General features: G+C 38.6%; 1 protein-coding gene across 1 annotated transcript in view; it reads left to right on the plus strand.

The window, feature by feature from the left end:
* The window catches only part of LOC131929101 (myosin heavy chain, clone 203-like), a gene marked incomplete at its 3' end in the record, with an annotated part of 51,368 nt that overhangs the window by 18,620 nt on the left and 6,552 nt on the right, over positions 1-26,196 (plus strand). The window contains exons 2-4 of the mRNA XM_059285294.1: positions 23,280-23,463; positions 24,506-24,618; positions 25,502-25,673. Of these exons, the coding sequence (XP_059141277.1) occupies positions 23,280-23,463; positions 24,506-24,618; positions 25,502-25,673 (469 nt within the window). The remainder of the gene's footprint in view (positions 1-23,279; positions 23,464-24,505; positions 24,619-25,501; positions 25,674-26,196) is intronic.

A 26,196-nucleotide genomic window follows, 5' to 3' on the forward strand; every position in this document is an offset into this window, starting at 1 on the left:
CGCCGGGATGGGTCACTACGCCTCTGATAATACGGAGGCACGAAAAAGAAAATTGGGGGGTGGGCGCTTTTAATATGTTTTGCCTAGGGCGCTAAATAACCTGGCGCCGGCACTGCCCTCATGCTTCGTATCTCTCTCTAATGACACATGTACATTAATTTTCTAAATCTATTTTTTAAGATTACTTTACCTACGTAAAATTTATCATCTACACCAGGGGTCTCCAAACTTTTCTGTCCGAGGGCCGCATTAACTATAAAATTTCAGTTCGGGGGCCACTTTCTTCCAGGCATGTCTTTGATTTTTCTGGGCAAAGTTCCGCAGCCATCACCAACAAACGGTTTTTCCGTGGACAAAAAGATCTCCGCGTGCCGGATAAGAGGACATCGCGGGCCGTAGTTTGGAGACCCCTGATCTACACCATTGCGCGATGTGACTGAAAATGGTATTCCTCCCGCAATCAAGTGTCTACCTCTCCCCAGCCCTCAATCCCATGCACTCCACTAACTCTCTTCGAAAATCCACTTAGATACCATCAATACTCCACCAAAATTCCACCGACATCACCCACGTATCACCGATACTCCACTGACAATACACCCTCAACCCCCACCCCCTCCCCCCAATATTCTACCGACACTTCACCATCAATCTAACCACACACACCAACATCAAAACACCGACACTCAACCATTACTCAACCAACACACCACCAACACATCACCCACCAACTACCAACACTCCACCTAATATCCATCTACGCACCATCAATACTCCACCCACCCTCTACCAACACTCCACCCATCAACCACAGACACTCCATTTCCCCCCCCCCCCCCCACACCAGCGCGTGACTACGACCCGAAGATCGTGCGTACCTTGTCCCATATCCCTCATAAATAATTGAGCGCCCGGCTACAGACCCACACGTCTCCATGGCAACGCGGAGCCTCGTCACATGACCATATCAATGGCCGCCACCGCCACACCGCCACGACATAAATCATCCCACCGTCACAACTGCTCTGTCAATATCTTTTTTTTGTAAATTAAAATAAGAATAACAATGAAAGAATAGAATCCCCGTTGACTACCGTTTTATAAAATCGTGTTTGTTTTTTTTTTGTTTTTTTTTTTGTTGAGATATCGACGTTGCTTATCTGTGCATGTTTCAAAAAAGAAAAAAATCATAGTCTGGATGAAATGTTGATATAATCTAAATAAATAAAATAAAATAAAAGGTAAATTAAAAATAAACATGGTTATATAATCTTAGTTACATTTTTGTTATTCTGGAGAAGGGGGGGGGGGGGGTGCATTTGAAAATAGAGTTGCGTTACATAACGGTTTAAATTTCTTGTAATCCAGTAATATCGGACCCGTTGATTTGTTTATAATAGCCAGTGTATCGTGTGAATAAAAACAAAGAATATTTAGAATATCTTGACGATAAAATGGGATGATGTGCCTTAACACTAGTTGTAGAGAGTTGTAGGCGGTCGCCTAGGGCGCCATCCCAAAAGGGGGGGGGGGGGGCGCAAAAGGTTTAATCGCTATTATCAAAAAGTACCTAATAATTAATAACTTTTATAAAGGAGGAGCGATCTATTTCGCCACCCAGAACGAACTATCAATTTTGCATCCACACCCCAATGTAGGCCTACATTTATTCGCGATGGTGAAAATGCAACCCAACCTCCCTAATTTGGAAAGGTCCAGTCACTTTGCCTTTTTAATTTCGTGTCACATAATTGATGTAGAAAACAAGTTTAATAAGTTCGTAATTTAAATTTCGAACATTTCAAACATTTATCTAATTTTAATAGGGCTTGTAAGTCTCGTTTTCTCTGACTTTGAATTATCTGTACATGTGTATGTAGTTTTGTAGTGACGGGGTGTTTAAAGTATTGTACTTGTTTGGTAAGTTTTGATGAATTGTTTAGATTTGGGAGTAACGGCGGAAGGCAGTTGCTGATATGGTTTCTTAGGTATAAAGTATCGAAGTGTTAAAGTGTCATAATCTTTATTCGGCTGTTTTGTAGTTGAAGGTCTAGTGATTGGTAATATAGAAATAAGAATGCAGGTGATGAAGTATCGTACTTCTGGAGTTCGGGAGTATTGATTCTTGTGGTATTAAGGTATCGAATTATATTGACTGTTAAAGTGTAGTAGTATTTCCAGTGAAATCGTTGTTGATTGAAAGTACCGTTTGTAGAGCTTAATGAAGTTAAACGAGTTGGTGTCGTAGTTCTGGAGCATCGAGTCTAGTTATGTTTAGGTATCTAAGTTTGATATGTTTTGTGAATGTAGTAGAGTATATCGAGTAGTCGAGTTTATCGTAAGTTAGATAATTTCAATTCAGTACGGAACACACTACGAAGAAAGGCGGGCGTTCTCTAGTTGAAAAATCTTGTTTTGTAGGAATCTATATTACCACTCTTAAAGTATTAATATATAACGAGCCGACCCGCTGCGTATCATACGCCGCTATATAGTTGTTGCTTTTTCTACTTTTCAGTAATTCATAATTTGTGAATTCGACAGTACCAATGCTGCCACTAAAAATATTTGCTTAAAAACGCTCCCAGAAGAGAATTATATATATATACTAGGCATGCTGCCCAGCTTCGCTTAGGCTTTGAGAATTTGAATGCTTAATTAATTCGCCCATATAAGGCGCCGGTCAGTCGAGGTCAGTTTTGACCCCCTCATCGTAGACTTTTCGGCCAACCGGCCCCCGTGTTCTGTCGCTCCAAGGCAAGATCCTGCCAAATTTGAAGCGCCTGCGGCGCCGGGAAGTGCCCTATCGGGCACCCGACAACTTAGCTTTATAGATCATCTAGATCTAGATCTAGAATCTCTAGATCTATATGATCTAGAATCTCTAGATCTAGATCAATATCTAGAATAGCTAGATCTAGAATCCAAATAGATAAAATATTTTTTTTAAGTTTAGGCCGAGAAAATCGTATTGTATACATTTCATAGCGTACATAGCTCTAAAACATATTTGAATGAAATAGTTCATTTCTTTTTATTCTAAACTCGGAAGATGACGTCATCAGTTTCGTGCTCTTTTTTTAGTGTAAACAATAAGCGACGTCATTGTTAAATGCGTTCTTGTTTAAACACTTTTCCGGTTGCATAAATAATACTGTTTCTCTACATTCGAATACGCCTTTATTTTTTATTTTTCTTCTTTAAATAAAATTGTGGTTATTTATTTAAAACATTTAACCTATTATTTTCAATAAAAGTCCGTATAAAGGTATCCATATATCGCTGCCGATTCTGACGTGATGTCCGGCGAAAATATTTTGCGGACAGACAGAGAGAGAGAGAGAGAGAGAGAGAGAGAGAGAGAGAAGAGCGCACATGGCCTTTATATATTAGGATAGATAGATATTAAATAGGATGGAATTTATAACTAAACGTAAACTTTGTTTATTCTCAAATAATAATTTTTTTATGTTTAATCAATAATTCTAGCAATGTTACCAGTGTTTGAATTTTTTGAAAGGCGTCCCTTTATTAAGGGAATCCAAAATTTCCAATAATCGAAGGATATAGGGCATACTGGTAAATGTTTGTCATCAAAATTGATAAGAAACATGTTATAATAAAGCTACCGTTTTAGACTTTCATACAAAACCTACAGTTAAGTATTCAATAGGTTAAATATATTGATTTTACAGGTTACATAGCTAATATAAAAGATTTATTACAATTTCTACGTAATAAAATTTAAAACGTTTTATTGTTTTTTTCAAGCATGTCTTAATTACACTTGGTTAATTTAGCTATTTTTGTTAAAGTTATTTCCCTTGGAATAAATTTTGGTATTTGGATTTTCAAATGGGAGATAATTCGTTGCTTAACTTGACATTATTTTCAAATCCCTGCGCCTTATGTTGGCCGCTTACAAATAATTATAAATACAACTTTAAGTTATTATTTGCTATTGTAAAAATTATATAGAGCTTATTAAGTTCTAATCAAAATAGTTTTGTAGTTTCTTTTAGCATTATCAAGTTGAAAAACAAATACATCAGTAGCCGATGTAGATAGCGTTACTTAATGTTAGTAGGCATACAGCCTTAGTCGCATATTAAAAACCTAATTAATTGTCTTTTCATATTTTTCACCCTCTCCTAAAGGATTCATATATAACAATTGTAGGCTGGAATCTATAACATTTATAACCTTTTATTTTTCATAAACAGAAAAAAATCGTTACATAATCACACAATATAGACATTTTACAACTATAACTAAAGACAGTCAAGCTTAAAACACGTAAGTTCCGTTTTGGAATTCACCTTGGGAGGACTGCAGAGAGCCCAACACTACAAGAATTTGTTCTTTCAGTGGGTTTTTTTCCAGATTTTTTTCTCCCGGGAGGAGGGGGAGGGCACTTAACATTTTCTAAGGGGGGCTGGGGGGGGGGGGGGCTATGTTGTGAAGTAAAAAGTAGACTCGTGGACTTAGCAACAATTTCAATAAAATATGATTACGCTTACAAACTGGAATTGAAGGAATTAGTACAAACTTTTGAGACGAAGGAGGCAAGTAAAATTGGATTTTGATGTCTACTTATAACGTTTATGCAATTGATAATAAATTAATACTTCACTTTTAATTGATTTCTTACACAAGTTTTAGTAATTAATTTGCGTGAAAGGGGGCGTTTTAATAAGTTTTGCCTGGGGCGCTAAATAACCTGGCGCCGGCACTGAGGGGGGGGGGGGGTTGGTGGTGGTGGAATGGGTGAGCGTGATGGTGTTCGGTTTCATTAATTACTGAATTTAGTATAGAAATAAGTATTGAAGAAGAAAGGATACTTAACACTACTTTAGTAGTCATTTTATTTTTAAACAATCAATGTAAGAGCTTAGTATTTAAATTTAGTGGATTTAAATTGTATGAATTTAAATCATATGGATTTAAATTATACGGATTTTAATTAAACGGATTTTAATCATATGGATTTAAATCATACAGAATTAAATCATACGGATTTAAATCTTATTGATTGAAAGCATACGGATTTATATTATACGGATGTAAATCATACGATGTAAATGATACGTATTTAAATCATACTGATGTAAATTATACGGATTGAAATCATAAGATTTTAAATCATACGGATTTAAACCACACGGATTTAAATCATATCGAGTGAGTCAGTAATGAATCTGACTGTCGAGCTACGAGTCCAGTAATCATTGACTGAGTGAAATCTCCATAAGGCAATTTTTACATGCAGCTAATCTTGAGTCGGCTAGCTTATGCATTGCGTTTCATTCTCAACCCTTTAAAGCGATATAAAGTGGAGGTTTTTTAATCTATTAGTTAAACAATTATCGTCATTCTCGAGTAAACAATATACCAGTGACAGTATCTAGTTCTCATTATAATGTTTATTATGTAAATATAGAATGTATTTGATGTTAAACTAATGGATGTATGAGTTAACTTCCATTACATATGTGCATACAACGGACTGGAAAATGTATACAACTTAAAACACGTGATTAATTGAATAGATTAATCAGTGCTTGTAATGAATTAATTAGATTAGTCGATGCATATTTTTTCTTTATCAAATATTAGTCAGTGTTAAAGTTTTACTTTCTGGAATAGTTTCACCCTATGAGCTCAATATTATCACAGAAGATAATGTTCTATTATCCTAGAAGATGATGTTCGGATGCTTTCACCATCTGTGATGTAGCCTTCACCTTCTGGGATAGTATCATCCTCTGAGGTTGTGTCACCCTTTGTGATAATGTCACCCTCTATAATGGTGTCACCCTCTGTGTTCATTCACCAACTTTGATTGTGTCAACATGTTATTGTGTCATCCTCTATAATGGTGTCACCCTCTGTTTTCGTGTCACTATTTGTGATTGTGTCACCTTTTATATTAGCCAGTGTCACTTTCTGGGATAGTGTCACCGTATAAGCTCGATATTATTCTAGAAGATGATGTTGGGGTGGTTTTACCATCTGTGATGTTGTTATCACCATCTAAAGTGGTGTCACCATCTGGCATGATGTCGTCACCCTCTGTGTTTGTGTCACCTTTTGTGTTTTTGTCACTCTCTGTTATCATGTCACCCTCCGTAATTGTGTCACTCTTTTATTTTGTCACTCTTTGTTATTGTGTCACCCTTCGTTTCTGTGTCACCCTCTGTTTTTTATTTTTCACCCTCTGTGATCGTGTCACTCTCTGTTCTTTTAACCGTTTGTGTCCGTGTCACCCTATGTGGTTGTGTCACCATATGTTTCTGTATCACTCTCTGTTTCTGTGTCACCATCTGTTATTGTGTTCTCGCTTGTGTCACCCTCTGTTTATGTGTTCTCGCCTGTTATTGTGTCACCATTTGTTATTGTGTTATTCCCTGTTGGTGTCGCACACTGTTGTGTAGACCCTATACGGTTCGCAACCACCGTTGAAGCTTTACGACGTTACTGGTATTATAAACATTGTACGTTTTATTTCTCTCTCATCCCTTGATTCCACTCCCTTCTATCCTGCTGTCATCCACCCTTACATGTTTTAATTAAATGTTATACTGAGTCAGCTACCTGTCTTTCACTGGTGGTAAATAACATATTCCCCAGCCAACCTATTCCATCGATAAATCTGATTCCATCCGAGTCACATTTTCTATAAACACAAACACCTATTCTCTTCGCATCTAAAACATTGATCTTTAAACAATACCCTGAGTTCTGATCCCGACTCCCATCGACCACTCACCGTTATTGACTGTACCGTTTCCTCCTCGCTCACGCGTCAAACCAGAACCGACTCAGATCAAACTTGGACAATTCTGCGACATTTCAAATTGTCGTGCCGAAGACTCTTGAGAGTATCTGGACAAACTGATCAATGCAGACGATTATGTCTTCTGCATGTTGCACGGCTAAACGCTGCGTAAAATTATGACAATACATGATCACACGCAGTATAAATGACGGTTAGGTCAGGTATGCTAAAAATATAACCGGATGTTTGCGTAGAACGCTGGGCATGAAATTCTGCAATGCTGTGAAAATTAGTTCTAACGGTGCTTTTGAAGAATACGGGTGCTCTCGGTATAAATGGAAGATGAATTAAATATTTTGCAACCAGCTTAATGGGTATCCTTTTCTTTATTATTGGAATTATAAACGCAATGGTAATTTGTAGGTTATTACAAATAAATTATATTTGCTCATTTTTGAGTTAATTCTGAAATATGCTCTTGATAATGTGTAGGTAATTAAAACTAAATTAGTATATTAGATAAATATTGGTTAATTCTGAAATATGCTTCTGATGTCTTTTGAGTTTTCGTAAATGTGTCTTACATTGATTTCTGTTAACATTTAGTTATTTTTTATATATGACTGATTCGAATGAATTGTTTTGAATTTTTTGTTTTTGAAATTTAAATTTCTTTTTCTTTGTAGTAATATTAAGTTTGTTACCATTATTTTTATGTTTGATTCGAATTGTTTTTAAATTTATATTTTTGTTATATAATCAGGTTGCAGCGCAACAGGACGTCAGAAAACCTCAGAAATGTCTGGGACTCATCAGAACTCTCCGTCAACAAGAGAGGCAACCAAGTCTTCTCATGGGATGACGACTTCTGGAAGCAGCCATCTAGAAAAGGACCTCAGAGCATAGCGTCCTCGGCTTCAACATTCGAGGAAGTCGAATCCCTGTGTCTGTCTAAAAGTTCTTCAGACTCCACAACTGGGTCTTTACGTCAGTGGGGTCATGGTGGAGGTGCGCATGCGCCTGGATTGTGGGGATCCAAACGACGATTCGTCTCGCGACAGAGTTCAACGACCAGCACCTCGACGTCTAGGTCAAGCGGGCTACACAGCGAACATCCTTTATCCGAGTCTAACGCTGAGAACAATGAGCAGAACAATGCATCCATCGCGGAGTCGCTCCTGGAGAGTATGGAATACCTCGGCTCTCACGGGAACTTGGATTTAGCTGATAAAATCTACTTAGAGAAAATATTCCATCGGGTTTTAGACTGGAATAACGGGATCCCTGTCTCATCAGACACATCCTCAAAAGCATTGGATAAACATTTTTGGGGGAACCCCGAAAATTACCAAGCTCTGCCCAGTAAAGCTGAACAGCGCGACGCTACTTCCCCGCGTTCTCACAACGCTCTAAAAGACAAGTTAGAGAAACTCCGACAAGGGGAACAGTCCCCGTTGAACATTAAACAACCTGTACCTCCAAGTACCCAGCCACCGAAAAACACCGAAAAGAAACGACGTCGGGATTTGATAATCCCCGATGACGACGATTCTGTGAGTAGTTCATACAAGCAGTACAAAACTGTCAACACTTCAAAAAAAGAATCACAAACACGAACGTCTTCAAAAGACTCCGCGAGACCCCCGAGTAATATTTCATCTGATCCTTCTGGAAAATACTCGTATTTATCATCGATGTCTTCGTTAAGTTTAGACAACGGTTCCTTGAGGGGGTCTCCCCAAGGCAGCATTGCCCCGCCCCGTCCCCCTAACTTATCAGCATTCCTCCCGCCTTCGTTGAAGCTCAGCGGAAGTTTCGACAGCACGGCGTCCCCGCCTGTAGACTCGTATCTATTCAACCAACCGTTCACGCCCAGTCATGCGGAACGTGTACTAATGGGGCTGGGGTTCGGCGCCACGGAAGGATTTTTACCAGAACGTTTTTTAAAAGACTGGTATATGAAGATCTCTAAAGCACAAATGGAGGCACAGATGGCCGCACAACATGAGATGAAAAGTACCGAGAGTGAAGATCACAATCGATCAGTCCACCCGCAAGATCAACCACAAATTTTGCCTTCGAACAGTAACCAAGAACCGACTAGACCGCTGCCTCCTGAAAGACTCGACAGCCATATTAGTTCCGTGTCTTCTATCTTAGACGAAGCCGCGTCCTACCTCCCCCAAAACAATGGAAATGAATCTAAAATCCAACATTTAAAAGACTACATCGCAGCCTACTCCAACAACAGCAGTTCCCCTACCGAAGGCAGGGATATGAAAATGAAATTCTTCGCAGCTACGAGACAAAAATCATTACCTCTTCATCTCGAAACTCTTTCCGAAGAAGAGGAAGGAAGATCGAGAAAAGCCGGTGTTGATCCTTTCGATAAAGAGGCGCGCCTGCAAATGTTTATTTCAGACGCGTTATCAAGCAGTGGGAAAAGTACGGGATCGAATTCTGAAAACTCGTATATAAGCAGCGCGCAATCTGAAAGTGACTCAATGAGTAGCTGCTCAGAGAAAAAATCACACAGTACTAGACAAATGCATCTTCAACACCAAAAAGCGTACAACAAGCATTTAGCAGACCAGCACAAGTTGTTGCAGAAAAGCAACAAAGACGCCGAGAAGGATGCCAACGCGGAAGCAGAAAATAAAAAGAAATCGAACATCAGGCGATCGCCTCACAGACAGTCGACTGTGAGAAGAAACGAAGCGTTTAGTGGATCGAAAAGTGGGAGCGACAACGCACAGTCAGCTAAAAGTGAAACGTTGAAAAACAGGGATATGACGGCGTCACCGAAAATAGATTCTATGCATTCGAATAACAGCTTAGAAGTTGAAGACATTATGCAAAACCAGCAGTCGAAACACAGCCGGCATAAATCCTCACACAAAGACACGGAACATTTTCACGGGTCGTCTCCAAAATCAGTCGAACCTGCTATGGTTTCAATCGTTCTCGAAGACGTTGACCGCGGGTCGGCTAATTACTCAGAAAACCAATTAACCATGTCGCATCTGGGGTTGCCTAACTCAAGGTGCTCGTCGTCTTCACTGTCCCCCATCCCCCAGTCTCCCGTCACCGTCATCGAGGTGGGTCTGGACAACCAGCACGACAGCCTAGACACCGAAGGCACGTGTTCATCAAAGGAGACAGACGATGACAACGGCGTCAACACTTCGATGTCGTCCAACGAAGGCGGGCCCAGCAAAAAAATCAAACGGAGTAAAAGCCGATGTTCTAATTTATTCAAAAACGCAAACTCCGATGAATTCAATAACAAAAACGGACACGGGGATCCAGTGTCTCCAACATTATTGTATCCCAACTCCGAAAATATGGATTATCAGCCTAGACGCAGACTGTCTTTAGAAGTTCCACTAATGCCGGAAATCCGTCAAATGATTGAAAGACAGAGAGCCTTATCGCAGCCTAATGAAGAAAATCTGGAGACGCTACGGGTTCGAAACCCGAAAAGACGAGCTTCATTTTCCGAGGAAGATCCGATTATCATTAACGACGTACTGGATATGCACGAGAAGTCTTCGCGTCATCGGCATCCTCTTCCATCTTTACAAAGCGAAGAGGAATCTCCTGGCACTGAAGTCAAAAATAATCTTTTACAAAATCTAAACTGTGTTGAGCCAGAGGAGTTCAACAATGAAGAGAACGAGTTATCCGAAGCCTATTCTAAAAAATACGGCGTTGCTCAAAATAACAAAAACAAAGACGGTTCCACCACAAGTAATGTCAGTCAGAACTATGTATCGAAAGATGTAGGTCCGATGTATGTAAGCGAAAAACCCAAATTTGATTTCAACGTGTGCAGGAGTAACGAATCAAGTCCCGGATCCAGCAAGTCAGCTTTCCGCATCGCCACCAGAACAAAAAGCGACAGCTCGTCTGTTGTTGGGGGCGGATATTTATCCGAAACAGACGTCGATGAATTTCCGAAAAACGTCCAAATGAATTTCAAACCTCGGTTGATCAGCGGCATCGGAAAAAATCTCCAGGACGCCAACTCAGCAGAATCCACGCCGCAGAAACATAAACGATTCCTCTACGGTCAAAGTTCAAAGTCCCCGACCTTGAACTTCTGCGATACGAGACCGAGGCTTCAGGATATCCAGATGAACGGAAACGCCAGCAACACCATACACAGCATTAGCCGGGCCGTTCAGGTATCGGAGTCGGTGTTCGCCCCCCGACCCCCACACAATTGCTGCATCCCTTCTGACTTCTACTACGCTTGTGATCGCTCCTGTCAGTGTAATCTTTTAGATAACAGCGACGTCAAAGATTCACCTCACATCCTCGGGGTTCATTGTTTTGATAAGTTCACACAAACGTGGATTCCAACGTTTGAAATTTCAAGTCAAACCACTCAAATCTCACCAGATGGAAATAACACTGAACATTTTCACAAAGTCGACGGCAGTTCTCAAACTGTAGCTGTTAACACGGTTGTTAGTTTAATAGGCAACGAACACGACCAAGGTTTAAAAAACTCACAAGTGTGGAATGTAGCAATAGACCCGGAACCTCAGCAACCTCCGATAACGGATTTTAGTTTAGTCGATGAGACCTTAAAGTTGATAGAAGATGAGCTGACATTGATACACACCAAGGAACACATTCGGAAGATCGTGAACACAAAACTTAGAACGACGGAATTTACGACAACGCCGATAAGTTTATTGCGGCCGGATTTGTTTCGCGATTGTAAAGAACGTTCAAAGAGTGCCTCGGATGATATTGAAGAGAGTGTCGTACACAAATCTAACCTAAGAACACAGAGTTTAACATTCGATGAAAGATTACCAGCGAGGTTTGCGCCGTCTACGTGGACAGATGCGACGAATCTAAATTCAATTTATTCTAATAAGAAGTCTAAAACAAATACATATCAACAAGCTGACCATGTTTCATGTTCTTCTGGAGATAATAACTCGACATTTGAAAACATCAACGAAAGAGATTTCTCAAAAAACTTTGCTTCTAATCACAATAAGAACAACATAGAATACTTCTCTTCAAAAACCAAAAATTCTACTCAAAATACAAGCAATGGCAATACGCCTAGCGTTAATTTACAAAGCAGCCCAGATTCACTTCTAGAATACCCCACCGTTGATTCTAAAAATATTATGGTTAAAATGTACGAACTACAACGGAGTATTGCCTCTTCTATAAACCAGTCCATAGACGCTTCAGATAGCCTTGCCACGGATAAGCTAAACGCCTCCGACGCCACAGATCAACTTCCTATACAGCAAGCCATAGAGTCCTACGATTTCTCCAACGAAAACGCGAACACAACATTTAGGTTTCAGTCCCAAAACAAAGTATCGGAATGGAGACGATTTTCTTTACCCATACTCGGCCAGCCATTTCCCCAACGTACGGGACATTCAAAACTTGCTCGGTTAAAGTACCAGAGGAACTCGACGCACACTTCATACAACAGTATGGACATTGAGCTGGATTTCATGAAGGCCAGCAACCCTTTAAACGCCAGTGAGAGAATGGCGCTTCTCAAGTTTAAACCCATTCACGATTTTCAGCAAATGTGTGAGGCGAATCAAGATTCGGATGAGGGTAAGCCCAGATTACGTTGTTCTCAAACTACGGATACGTTAAACGAGGTGGATTCCATTTCCGATGACCACTTTGGGTTTGATACCACTAATAATTGCACCTATGGAACTGAAAACTGTGATAACATTGACAATAAAGAGGACAACACTAAATTAGATGATACTGATGTTAACGAAAGCAACGAGCCGATGAATGCCACTGTAGAAAACTCTCAGATAAAACATAAACTCGCAGTTGCACCTGTTTTATCAGCTCTAAAAGGAACTCTTTCACCTTTTGGATCAGGTGGGAGCGGTGCCAGCACACCTGAGATTTTCATCTCGCCTGTCAAAGTTTTTCAAATGGATTTCCTACAGGTGCCCGGCTCGCCCGTTGATTACCTACCTAAAGCGAAATACCCGGCACTTTCCGGCTCCCCGACAAGCCCGACAAACTCATCCCCTCGCCCTACATCAGAACCGGCTTCAGATTATGAAGATTCGTATCCACACAACCAAGTACAACCAACACAACCCCAAAATATGCCAACACCATCTTTCTTATCAAGCAACCCCAAACTCGAAACTTCAAAAAATATCATGTCTAAGAAAGAATATCTGGATTTGAAAAGTCGACGAAATTCTTCAATGGGAGACTCCGATGTTCCAGCGTCAACAGTCGACTCCACGACGGATTTAAGTCGAAAGAGTTCTATCGACCACTCCCTTGATGAGTTCAGCGACGCCTCTATGATGCCTCACCTGTCTATAGACTCCACACTAGACGAGGAAAAAGAAGATGAAGAGAATGTAGAAATTCAGTGTGAAATTGAAGATATTGGAGGCATCATTACCAAAATGAAACCAGCTTCTCCAGATTTTCACATCGATTTATTAAAAATTAAAAAAGACAATTCTGAAACAATTAAAGACAGTCCTGTGGAGAACAGCGTCGATACGAGTTTTGATTTTGAGTTCGCCAGCAACAAATCTCTAGCCGGATCAGACAACGAGCATGATATCGATGAATCCGAGTTGCCCGCGCTGTGTCTTCGAAGAGTGAGCAGCGAGAGCAGCTACAGCGAGGCCATGCTGGACATGCTGGAAAGTTCCAGCCAGGATTCCATCACCAGCTTCAGCAACAGCAAGCTGAAAACGTCCATGAGCTACCTGAAGGTGGAGGAACACCCTGACGATTTGCTTCAAGTCTCAGACTACGGGGGTCTTAGTCCTAGTCCAACACGTATGAAAAATAGATTAAGAGAAGAATCTGTATCACCGTTAACACGTTACAACACTAAATCGAATTTATCAACGCCAAGTAAAAACTATAGTAAAAAACGATACTCGAACCAGACGAAAATTACATACAGCGATTCCGATGAAGACGTTTTAGAACATTCATCTCGTATAAAACCAGTTTCTAAAGAATCTCGAGAAAAAATTAAACAAAGATTAGGCAGCAGAGCCAGACGTAACTCTAAAGACAACTGGGATGTAGTTCAGTCAGTTCTAGCTTGGCAGACGAAAGAAGAGGAAGTAGAAAATATGACGAAATCTGTGGACAGCTTAGACATCGACATGATAGAAAATGAACAAGTTCCAGCAGAAGAAGGTTTAGACACAGCTCCAATACATGAAATTCACAAAGAGGCTGATAGTTCCGGTGACGAATGCGATAAAGAGATTTTAAGAATTAATCTGAATCTGCCGCCTAAACGCGGTCGTCTGATCAAAATGTGCAGCGACCCCGTGGACAAGGATTTGTATTGCAGGGCGGTAAAAGGATTTCAGCAGAAGGCATCAGCAGAGAGTGGAAGAATGAGCCCGGTTGTTGAGGTATCTGCAGAGCCCCAGGCTAACTCTCCTCCTAAAGATTTTAAAGACAGTAGCGGATCTCTTTCTTACAATGAGAAACAATCAAGCGGAATGTTAGATTTATTCCAGAATGCCGATCTAGCGGATCTTCAGAGTCTTGCTGAAAGTAAAATAAATGTATCTTTTGTAGATGATACAATGTTACCGGATTCACCTAAAGAAGAAGACAATTTAAATCTACCAAACCACAACGACTACCAAACTTGTAAAACGGCTTGTGTGTTGGGGATGGAGTTTTCTGTGGATGACGATGAAAAAACGGATTTCAGCTCCATGCGAAACGACAGCAACAAGGAATCTTCCATGGATTTAATAGACGAGCTGGAGATGATTGCCTTGTTTGATAAACTGGACAACGACGTCGAGGATCACAAGACGACGGTTGTTAATGAAGCGCTGGAGTCCCCAGCGAGGAGGTTCCCGCTGTCTCAGATCTCTGAAGAAGAAACGATGAGCGAGGATAACGCCAGTGTGGGCAGCAAACAGAACATCTGGTCTGTTCGAAGCAGGTTTATCATATCACAAGACACGGTAGGGACCACGTTAGACAGTAATACATGGGACCTCGGGGAGAGTTCCCCTTTATTCAGTAGCTGCGACAGCCCGGTTGGAAGAGAGTTGATGGAAAATACCACTGAATCTATCATTGAAGAAGACGTATTAGAAACTCCTAAATTACTTGACATTTCCAAAGTAGAAGATAACACTGATGTTAATTTAGATGTTGACGCGTTAAACACTTCACATCTTTCTGATAATTCAATGTTTGAAACATACAAGTATCCATTCAGTCAAGACACAATACAAGAAACTCAGTCATTAATAGATTCATCTACTATCTGTAATACGACTAGTTTAAGTGAAACTGAACCAGAAACAAATACACAAAACACGACAGTCTTCACGCTCACAGAAAACCTACATCTCAACACACAGTTTAGAACAGTCTCCCCAAACTCTGGGGTATTCAAGTTCGCCGAATCTATCCTCACCAACGTCATGTACGACATCTCCTCTTCATCAACTACATCAAGCAGCCCAGATTTAAACTCCAACGATGAACTCTTCCAAGACGTTCAACAACTAGATGTATCGTACTCGCACTCTAAGTCTTCGAACTCTAGTCATTCAGGATCGCCAGTTCTCGAAACCCAGACCGTTGAAGAAACGACAGATATATTAGGCAACTCGACCACAAGCTTCACCACTCGACGCACGGTCCGAATTCATCAGCTGGACATTGACACCAGCATCCCGCTACCTTTGTACGACGTATCACGTACTGAGATTCGGGGAATGGAGACTGAAGAACCACAAAAACATGTCTCTACGGCCACGCTCGTCATTGGTGACTACAGAAAGAAAGATGACAACACGACTGGTTCAAACACACCAGAGAAATCTGAGGTTAAACTGTCGTTATCTGAACGAAGAAACAAGTTACTTTTAGCATTCAGGAAAAAAATTAGCGAGGATTTATCTTTACCAGAGAAAGATCCAATCGTATTCAAGAATAGCGAAACAGCCCAGAAATCGAATTCCAAAGAAGATTTAAAAGACAAAGTCCGGTCACTATTTTTGTTAGGGGGAAATGACAATATTGAATGCTCTACGACTTTGGTTGAAGAAGAATTTGATAACAAAGCTAAAAATATAACAACAGATTATAAATCTATGTTACTTCATGATCGAGATTGTAATAAAGAAAATCAAGAACAAGACTTAAAATCCAAAGTAAAAGCCATGTTTTTGCTAGACACAAACTCCTCTAAACCAGCTGCTACTTTAGACATTTCCAACGCATCTGATTCATCTTTTCTAAAGCCCAAACATCGACGTGTGAAAGTGACGACCATGTTCTCACAGAACAGCGAAGAGTCTCTCGGATCGTTCACCAGCACTTCCGTCTCCGAGCACGACGATTCCTCAGAAGAACCCCAACACACCGATCTACCAAAGATTAGAAAAAGCAGCCGTAAAACAACAATTCACACGCAGTTGCCTGGACAACTGAACGACCCGGATAAAACTCCCAAACCTCGGAGTTTGAGATCTAGAGGTTCGTTGTTGAAGCTTCACGAGCAGGCTAATGTGTCTTCCTCTATGGGCAGTGATACGGACTCGGAACTCAACAGTGCTCTGAAAAACCAAGGCGACTTCGATATCAGAGAACGAGACCTGGCTCTAGGCCGAATCAGTAGTGAAATAATCGACGAAGAAGAACCAAGCGTCTTTAGCGGGCTTGCAGCAAGCAACGAAGACGTTTCTTCTCAACAAGACGCAGGCGGTACTGAAGATTCAAGCAAAGCTGAATCTCTACTTCAAGAATCCGAACAACAAAACGCGTGTAAAGAATTTCAAGCCCCTAAAGTTATCATACAGCAAGCTAGCGAGGATAGCCCAATCACAACACAGAAACCGCATCTCATTCTCAACAATATTTTAGTTTCAAGAAACCTCAACGTTAAAGAGGGTACAGAGAGTAATAAAAGCGGGGACAACTCTCGCGTGAAATACGGCACATCGAATATCTGGTTAAGACGATCCCCGCGCATGCAGTTCTTAAGCCCAAACTCCGCGCTGACCCAGAAGAAAAACTACGACTATGCCCAGAATAGAGAACAGTTCAGCAGGGCACCTGATGACGACACCCACCCAGAGCTGGCTTACCTGGACATCATCCCCAAACTCTCATCCCGCCCCTCGCCCAACATGCCGCTTCTGTCGACCCGAGCAACGGATTTCCCAACGATAAGGTTTACGATGACCTCTCCAGAACCCAGGCCTACACTAGACGAAGTCTTCGACAGTGAGTACATCACCGTATCCAGCAGTTTTTCCGATAATGAAGAGGATAAAAACATCACAGAAACAGTCTCACCTAATACATATAAAGAACCCAATTCTTCATCAAACGCGAACGATGAACAATACAGCGATACAAAATATGAAGAAAACGAGGCTATATTTTCTGTAAATGAAACGAATAAAGCAGAGCCTTTATGTACAGACTTTAGTGAAAACGTTTCGATTACATTACAAGATAATTCTTGCCTAATCGATACGCTGACAAGTCCGAGTGATCTGAGTAATCAGACATTCGATACTTTAGTACACGAATACACAGAACAAAAAGTCCACTTCAACAATGAAAATAAAAATTCAATCGATAACATTCAGGATCCATTTTACACAGAGGAATCAAACGTACACAACATTTTAGACTTGCCATCACGTGATGATGATGTTTTTAAACTAGAAACCACTGATGAAGAGATTCAGAATACGGATGTACACACGCCTTTGGCAAATATTGATTCAGGGTTAACTATCACTGACACACGGTGTTCTTTATATACTGGCAGTGAACCGGAAACTTCCTTCAAACAAAATCAAAGCCCTTTTGATGAACGTTTGATTGTATTTGATGATCCAGAAAATCTAAATGACACGGATACACCATCCAACGCAGCACCACAATCTATCGATCTATTTGCAACACCACAGTCCAATCGTTTGGTTACAACTACTCTAGGAGAGCCAAGACCTACATGCACCTACACAGATATAAGCTACACCGACTCCCTTGTGATAGACACAACGGACGACAACTCCATGTTAACTTTTCTCCAAGAAAACCCAGCACCCCCTGGGGTCATGTTCGACCTCATCGAGATCCAATCCCAGTCCAAGAAATTACTTTCTGTGACCAGCCACGATTCGGGGTTCGATTCTCAGGGTTCACCGATAGAGGTCAGTAAAATGTCTGAAGAGTTGCTGCCCTCTTTTGGTGGGGCTACTGGGGAGGACCAGAATAGGAATGAGACCGTTGGTGCCAGTTCTGGACATTTGATTGGTTTGACTCTATTGGATAACTCTGAGTCCATAGAGGTTTGACGCTATTGGAGTCTATAGAGGTTCGACTTGGATGCTGTTGGATAACACAGTATATAGAGATTTGATGCTATTTGATAACACCGAGTCTATAGAGATTGATGCTATTGGATAACGCTGAGTCTATAGAGGTTTGATTTTGACTATTGGGTGTGACATTATTGTGTTGCATACTAGTGTACCATCAAAGTATACATTAAAAGTGTACCATCAAAGTATACCATTAAAGTGCACCATCAAAGTATACCTTAAAAGTGTACCATCATTATGTACCATCATTATGTCATAGATTACTATGATAATGTATCATCTTTGTGTACCATCATAGCGTACCATCTTTGCGTACCATCATAGTGTACCATTGTAGTATTGATGATTTATTATGGTTTACTTTGTGTGCCTGTATTGTATACTACCAGCACATATTATTTATGAGTGCTATAGTGTATAAAACTATTTTATATATACATACCATCATTATTTCCATCATGATATATTGTCAGTGTGTTTGATTATTATATATACAATCAGTAATTACATTTTAACATACAAATGGATCTTCTGTTTAACTCATTATTGTATAGATAAAGCAAAGTAGAAGTTATGTATGTAAGAAACACATGAAAAACACAAGCTGTATACACACTGTCCATATTTACAGATTGTTGTGTCCGATTCACTTTTTTAGTTTTCATAATATTCAGCAAGTAAAAACTCCACTCTACAGAGCAATATAAGGATTTTAAAACAGCCTGTTATGGAATAACAAAGGCCGACTAGTGTTCATATTAAAATTACGCGTAACTTTAAAATATGATCAGCTTTAAATAAAAAAAAAATGACTGAACAGATCTCACAATAGTTGTGAGTCGGGTTCTTGAAAAGTACTTATATCATCTAAGATTAAGTTGTGTATTATAACTCTCAACATTTGAACTATTTATTAATGGCGTGATCTTTAGATCATTATTTTTCGAAACATTATTACCACTCACAATCAAAATATTTTTTAAATATGATATTAATGAAACAAAAATACTTTAATAAAAAATGGGCTTTTGTAACTGATTTTTAAGATGAAATTGTACTTGAAAACATTGAAACTAGTTGTTTTTTTTTTAGTCTTTCTTTCTCACCATTTGAAACATATATATAACACGTTATAACCTTTGATAAACAATGTGTTTACTTCGTTTCTATGGTTACGTGCGGCGTTGTCGTGGAGACGAATTATCACAGCACTGTGCTATGAATTAACATTTGTCTGGTCGATCAATATTGTCATGTCGTGTCGTTAAGTTCAGCGTTAATCTAGTTCGTTAAGCCTGGGCATTAAATTAATCATCCCTTTTGAGTTGGAGATTATAGCGCAATTTTTTTTATAGAATATAAATGTTACAGAAAAAGAAGAAAAAAAGTTTAAAATTTTAAGTAAAGTTAGAAAAACAAGAAGCATTATTTTTATTTTTTTTAAGTAAAAGGAGACTAATTTAGTGGGTTTTTTTTCTTGTGGAATAATGAGTTTTGATAGCTAATGAATCTTTGTTGTCTATTGGGCATATAAAAATATAGTCCCTTTATTATTTAAAAAAAAAATGTCACTAAAGATATTTTTTTTTACTCAAGTAATAACTCAAGTTTACTGTTTTGGGGTGATTTTATTAATGATTGATGTCTTTGTCAGTTTTAATTTACATGGGCTCTGGTAATTAGTTTTAAGAAATAATGCAATTATTGAAGTTTTATTTTGTTAGTTAGCGCTATTGAAAATGTTTCTATTCTTGTAAGTCTAATCGTTTCACTGTGAAGTAGCTGGTTTTTATAAGCTAGGAAATAGTTTCCGTAGAACGGTAGTTTAATATGGGACGGCGTGGCATAGCGATAGATATGTAGACTGCTAACCCTAGAGTCTCGAGTTCGAATCCGGATTCAAATCAGTGGAACGTCCCTGAGTCCACCCAGCTCTGAAGGGTACCAAGCTTACGTTAGGGAATCAGATGAACTCTACTTCATCTACCCCATGTTTCTTGGGCATGAACGGGAATAAGAAAAAGGAGAAGAAGATAGTTTAATAGTCAGTTTTGACTGGGGACTTTGTAAGTTTTTATCAACAAAGAGTTTAGAGTAAGTTGTATTTTTTAGGCGAGGCCACATGAATATGGAGATAAAAGTGGTTTCATGTAGAAAAATAGTTAACTTATGAATACATGAAGCCCTAACTTTAACTATCGTTTTATTTTTTGAGTTTTTATTAATAAAAATCATGTATTATTTGAGATGATTATACAATACAAAAAAATCAAATAATAAGCTGTTCAGAAAATTTATTGTGGGTCTTTTGACCCCCTCTCTTCACCCTATAGAAATAACACGCACGACTTTTTCAAATGTGACATATTAAAAAAAAATTAGCATAACTCACCACTGTTGTAAGTAGATTCCTCCAACATTATGGTACATAATCTTAAGACAAGGCTTGTATTATAACAGATAACGTCTGAGTGATATATTTATGGTTGTGATCTTTGGGTCATTCTTTTTCGAAACAATCCTTACACTCATAACCATTCAATTTCAAATGTGATATATGTTGCACATAAATGCTTTAACAAATACGCCGTTGTTAACTGATTCTTAATTAGTTTTTACTGTGGGATTTTTATGAGCCTTAACTTCTACCTAATTTATAATGTATTGATTAAAAATTATGCATGCATATATATACATAATATGTTATGTAAATTTTGGTAATTATCAGTGATTCTCAGTCTTTCATAAGTCACGTAAAGTATGTATATATATACATATATACATATATACATACATACATATATATATATATATATATATATATATATATATATATATATATATATATATATATATATATATATATATATATACATATATATATCTTCATTCATCTTGTTTATAAGATGTTGTCTCCGAATTTATATCTAAAACATATTTTTACAAAAACATATATTTTATTTGTACTTTGTAATTTATTTAAAAAGATCTTTTTATATTAATTCTATTCTCTTTTGTGTGTTTCTTTTGGTATAGTTTCTATTGCAACTATAATATTTTGAGCATGACTTTATCATTAATTACATTATACGTGTGGTAAACGTTGAAGTATATTTTTTTTAAATAATGAACTTAAAATAACACCTGTAGGCCTATAGATAATCAAAATAATTTATGAAATCATATGAAAGGTGTGGAATATATATGTTGTTTTAAAATATTCTGTAATTTTTTCCTACCTTTTTAGTACTTATTAACATATTCAATGTTTATGAGTAAATTGTAATTTTTACTTTTTCAAAGAAAACCATTATTTTGCCTATCACATGTGATAAAATATTTATATGAAGTTTTTTTTTTTTTTAATACAACGTAAGAATAGCTCCAGTTAACAGTAGTGACAACTGGTTTGTTGAACTGTCTGAACACCGCCTTTTACTGTGGTAAACAGATTTAGCGACAGCTGTGTTGCTGAACTGTGTAAACACTGCCTTAATTGTGTTGTCAACGTTTTATTCGTGTAGACAATATTGTTGTGTGTATATTTTTGGTAATTTTTCTAGTCTACACAATCAAACATTCCACAAATTTTACCTGCATGTATACAAATAAACATTCCATTTTAAAACAACTTACAAATGCTTGTGTATTTATTTTTCCTAAATAAGATAAAGAAGATTTTCTAAAAGCTATGTTTATTTTCAAGTTTTAAATGTATCGAAATCTTTATTAAATTAAAGTGATAAATTTTCTTATTTGCTGTTTCGATAACTAATATTTTTTTTAAAAATACAAAGAGAGGCAAAGAGAAAGCGAGAGAGTGAGAAATAAATAAATAAATAAATATATATATATATATATATATATATATATATATATATATATATATATATATATATAAAGCATTGGTACCGAGCCCCACCAGTTTCATATGTGCATTCAACAAAAGCTTCGCTATAGTTCTATCGTTCTCAGAAAGTCTAATCGTAAATCATGTAAGTCTGGTGTGTTTCTTAGATGGAACCCGAGTTAAGGTTGAACAACTGATATGTATATACATACATACATATGTAGGCCTACATAGTGTATACATAGTGTGTATATCCGGCGGTATAAAAAAATAATATCTTTATAAAACATGATGGGAGGGTTTAATACAATTGTTGAATAATCTCAAGGGACAAACAAAGCTAAAAAAATATCTAAAACTAACTGTGTTAATGACAAAAGGATCATGTACGTCCTCAGAATCAGGTTGATCAGCTATGTGTGATAAAATAAATCCTCTGGACATTTTATGTTCATACCATAAAGAAAATTTTAAAAATACACATTTTTGCTTTTGAATTTGAAAGAAAAAAAAAGTAATATTTGTATAGTCGTTGATAAGTTTGTAAAAAATTAAAAACAACCTTTAATTTTTTAAATAAAAAAATGTGTGTATATATTTGATAAACATTCACATTGTATATAGCCAATTAATACATGCAATAAAGCATCAAGGAAAGCAAACAAAAAAGGTGTATGGTATAACATATAAACGTAGAGTGTACGTCTAATAAATCAACAGTCACTAGTTCGGTGTACGCGCTTGAGTCCACCCAGCTAAAATGAGTTCCTGGATAGATGACCACCAAAATATCGCCTCATAAACCGTGGCCGTGAAACAGATTAACTCTGCTTTCTCTGTCCAGTGGACTTTCTGTCCGTAAACAGCTACACTATTAATTCACAAATTTAAACCTAATTTATTGAGCGTCACAAATATACACATAAATACAGAGGCGTAACGAGGGGGGGTACATATGTACACTAGCGCCGACCCTAGGGGGCGCCAGAATTGGGTGTAAAAAAATGAAAAGCTCATTTTAGCTGCAGTTTTGCATTATAAATATAAAAAAGATATATAGGGGGTGGGAGGGGGGCGGCGCCAAATTGAAAGTTTGTCCCCGTGCGCCGGAAAGGGCCGCTACGCCTCTGCATAAAAATGTTAATTAAAATCACAACCTAAAAAAATAATTTAAACTACATTTATGGATGTCAAAATAGCAACAACTTTTAAAAATATTTTTTTGAATTTTATTTTAATTATTTAAAAATTTATTTCTTTTCTCCAGATACGGAGAAAATCCATCAGATCGCCTTGAGCACGGTGCAGACAGGCCGAGGTCAAGGCTAGACAGACCGCTGACCTTGAGAGAGAGGGAGTCTGAGAGGGACAGACGGGCCAGGTCTGCTTCACCCCCTGTCCACAGAGATGGCCCCTCCATGATGTGGTCTGCCGGTGTACCTGATCAATCGGTAGGTTTTATTTTAACGGGTTTTCCCCTTATTCTATAAATAAGCTTGAAGTCATTCTGAACGTTTAGCTTTGTAAAATACTTAACCAAAAGTATAATAATTCTAGATAACGAATTGTTAATATTGGGTTTTTTTTTATTCACAAAGATACAAAAACGTATTATATTCATCTAACGAAATAATATAATTAGTGATTATTTCTCACTTGATTAGCTGTATACCAATGATAATTTATTTTCCCTAACTGGCCTTTCCGTGGCTTCACTACTAGACACATAAAAAATAAACAAATGCTAGATAGGCCTACAGAGAAAAATAAACAACACTTTCTCCAGATGCTGAACTAACTAACCTAAAAACTTGACTCTCTCTCTCCACCGTCGGAGCTAGCTAACCTAAAAACTTAACCCTTTCTCCACCTGCAGCAGAATTGTGCTGCAGTGGATCCCGGGCCACTGCCAGATCCAGGATAATGAGATTGCGGACCAGCTGGCAAAAATTGGGGGAAAGAAACCACAACCGGAAATTTCGCTACACCCAAAAGAAATAAAAAGAATAATAAAAAACAAACAAACGCAAATGTGGTCTGACACACACCCTCACAACAATAAAGATGATGGTTATTATAATTTGACACGAAAACAACAATGCATAATCTTTCGACTTAGAACAGGGCATAACAGACTAAATCAACACATGCATAAAAAACTAAAGGTTGGGTGTGGCGAAATGTGCCCTTGTGGCAAGGCCCCAGAAAATACAGAGCACGTCCTTCAGGAATGTTCTTTGTATAGCCAGGCGCGATTCAGACACTGGCCCCTGCTCACCCCACTCAGGGAAAAATTATATGGGGCCCCTGCTGATCTGGAGACCACAGTCCGGTTCATTCACGAAGTTGGACTTGAGGTCTAAATCCTCCACCATATTCTCAATTAAGAACGAAGAAGAAGAAGAACCCTTTCTCCGCAGGCTGAGCTTAAAACTTAACCCTCTCTTCACAGTCGGAGCTAGCTAACCTAAAAACTTAACACTTTCTCCCCAGGCTGAGCTAGCCGAGCTGACCACGATGAGACAGGCGTTGATGAAGACCAGACGAGACCTAACCGAGACAGAGAGAGCTCTGATAGACACAAGGGAGATGACTGAAGACGCCAAGTAAGTCTCGTCAAACTTGAGCCTGTTGCCTAGCAACTCTTAGGAACATAGTTGTATACTGACACGTTGTACACATGATTCGAAACAAGATGGAGTATTTGAGTAGGAATATGGGTAATAGGATTTATACAGAAATTTGTTAAACACAAGGGGTATTAGGAAAGTCTATGTGTGGCTATATTTTTAACCCTTGCTACCCCAGTCACGACCCAATCTCTAGGTGTTATCCTACTCCTATCCTAAGCCTTATCATAATCCTTAATCCTAAACACATACATTTACACAGGGATATTAGAGAAGTGTAGGTGTTGCTATATTTTTAACAATCTACTTCAGGCGTATTATATGTCTAGCTCTTTTCCTACTTCTATCCTGAGCCTTATCATAATCCTAAATCATAAACACATACATTTACACAGGGATATTTAGGAAAGTGCAGGTGTGGCTATAATTTTAACCACCTCACAGGCATTATCATAAGTCTGACTGTTATCCTACCTCGATCCCGAGCCTACTCATAATCCATAGATAATCCTTTACCAATTCGTATTCAAAGCAATGTCCCTAACCCTTGTATAGCACCAACAACTGATCGTATTCTTAACACTATTAAAGTTTCCTCTTAGAACGTGACGATCCATAGGGCAAATGAAGTATAGTTCACATTTTTGTGACTTCGGAATATGAAGGGATAATATGGTCAGCAATATGCCCAGCCGCCTTTACTTTTCCTAACGTGAGTTAGGTACCCATCTAACGCTAACCATTTCCTTTAAAACCGACACTAAAAAAACAAAAGAAATCGATAAGAGACTAAGTAGTAGGCAACTGCAGGCATTTTTATAAGAACAAACTTTTAAAAAGAAGAACTCCGTGTGTGCAGGTCCAAGTTAATGGTGCTGGAGTTCAACAAAGGCAGCGCCCTGAAGGAGGTTGACAGGCTGAATGACGACATCAAGAGGAAGCAGGTCCAGCTGACTGCTCTAGACTCGGAGCTACAGAACAAGCTGCAGGAACTGAAGAATATGGCCAGCTACGGCGTCACGAGGGAAGATGTGAGTCGGGTGTTAATTGGTTGTGGTCAGTGGTGTAGGTGGGGTGGTATTGCTAGTGTTGTCAGTTGCGTATCAAGGGTTGTAAGCGGCGAAGCTATGGTTCAAGTTCTAGTGCGCTGTCATTTCCGCGAGCAAAACATAAAAATATAAAAATCATAGGTTGGACATGCATAAACATAACTGTGTGTATTATTATTATCTTATCTTATATAATATGTTATTAAATATATGTATATGTATCAGCCTAAATTTACGTAAGAATATTTATTTTATGTGGGAATTGGACATTGTAAATCGAAGTACCTCTTCAAACCTGACAGTTCATGGGATAAGTGAAGTAGAGTTCACCTGTTTCTGTGACCTCGGCGCTTAAGGGATAAATTGGTCAGCACTTTCCCCATCCTCCCCTTTACTTTCCTTAATCAGAGACGTTCCACTGACTTGAACCCGGATTTGAACAAGAGACTTTCGGATTAGTCTTCGTATACTCCACCATCCGACACCGCTGTCACTTAAATTGGAC

This window comes from Physella acuta, unplaced genomic scaffold (genome assembly GCF_028476545.2).
Source record: "Physella acuta isolate Inbredline_101_S28 unplaced genomic scaffold, ASM2847654v3 ptg001597l, whole genome shotgun sequence".
NCBI lineage: Eukaryota > Metazoa > Mollusca > Gastropoda > Physidae > Physella > Physella acuta.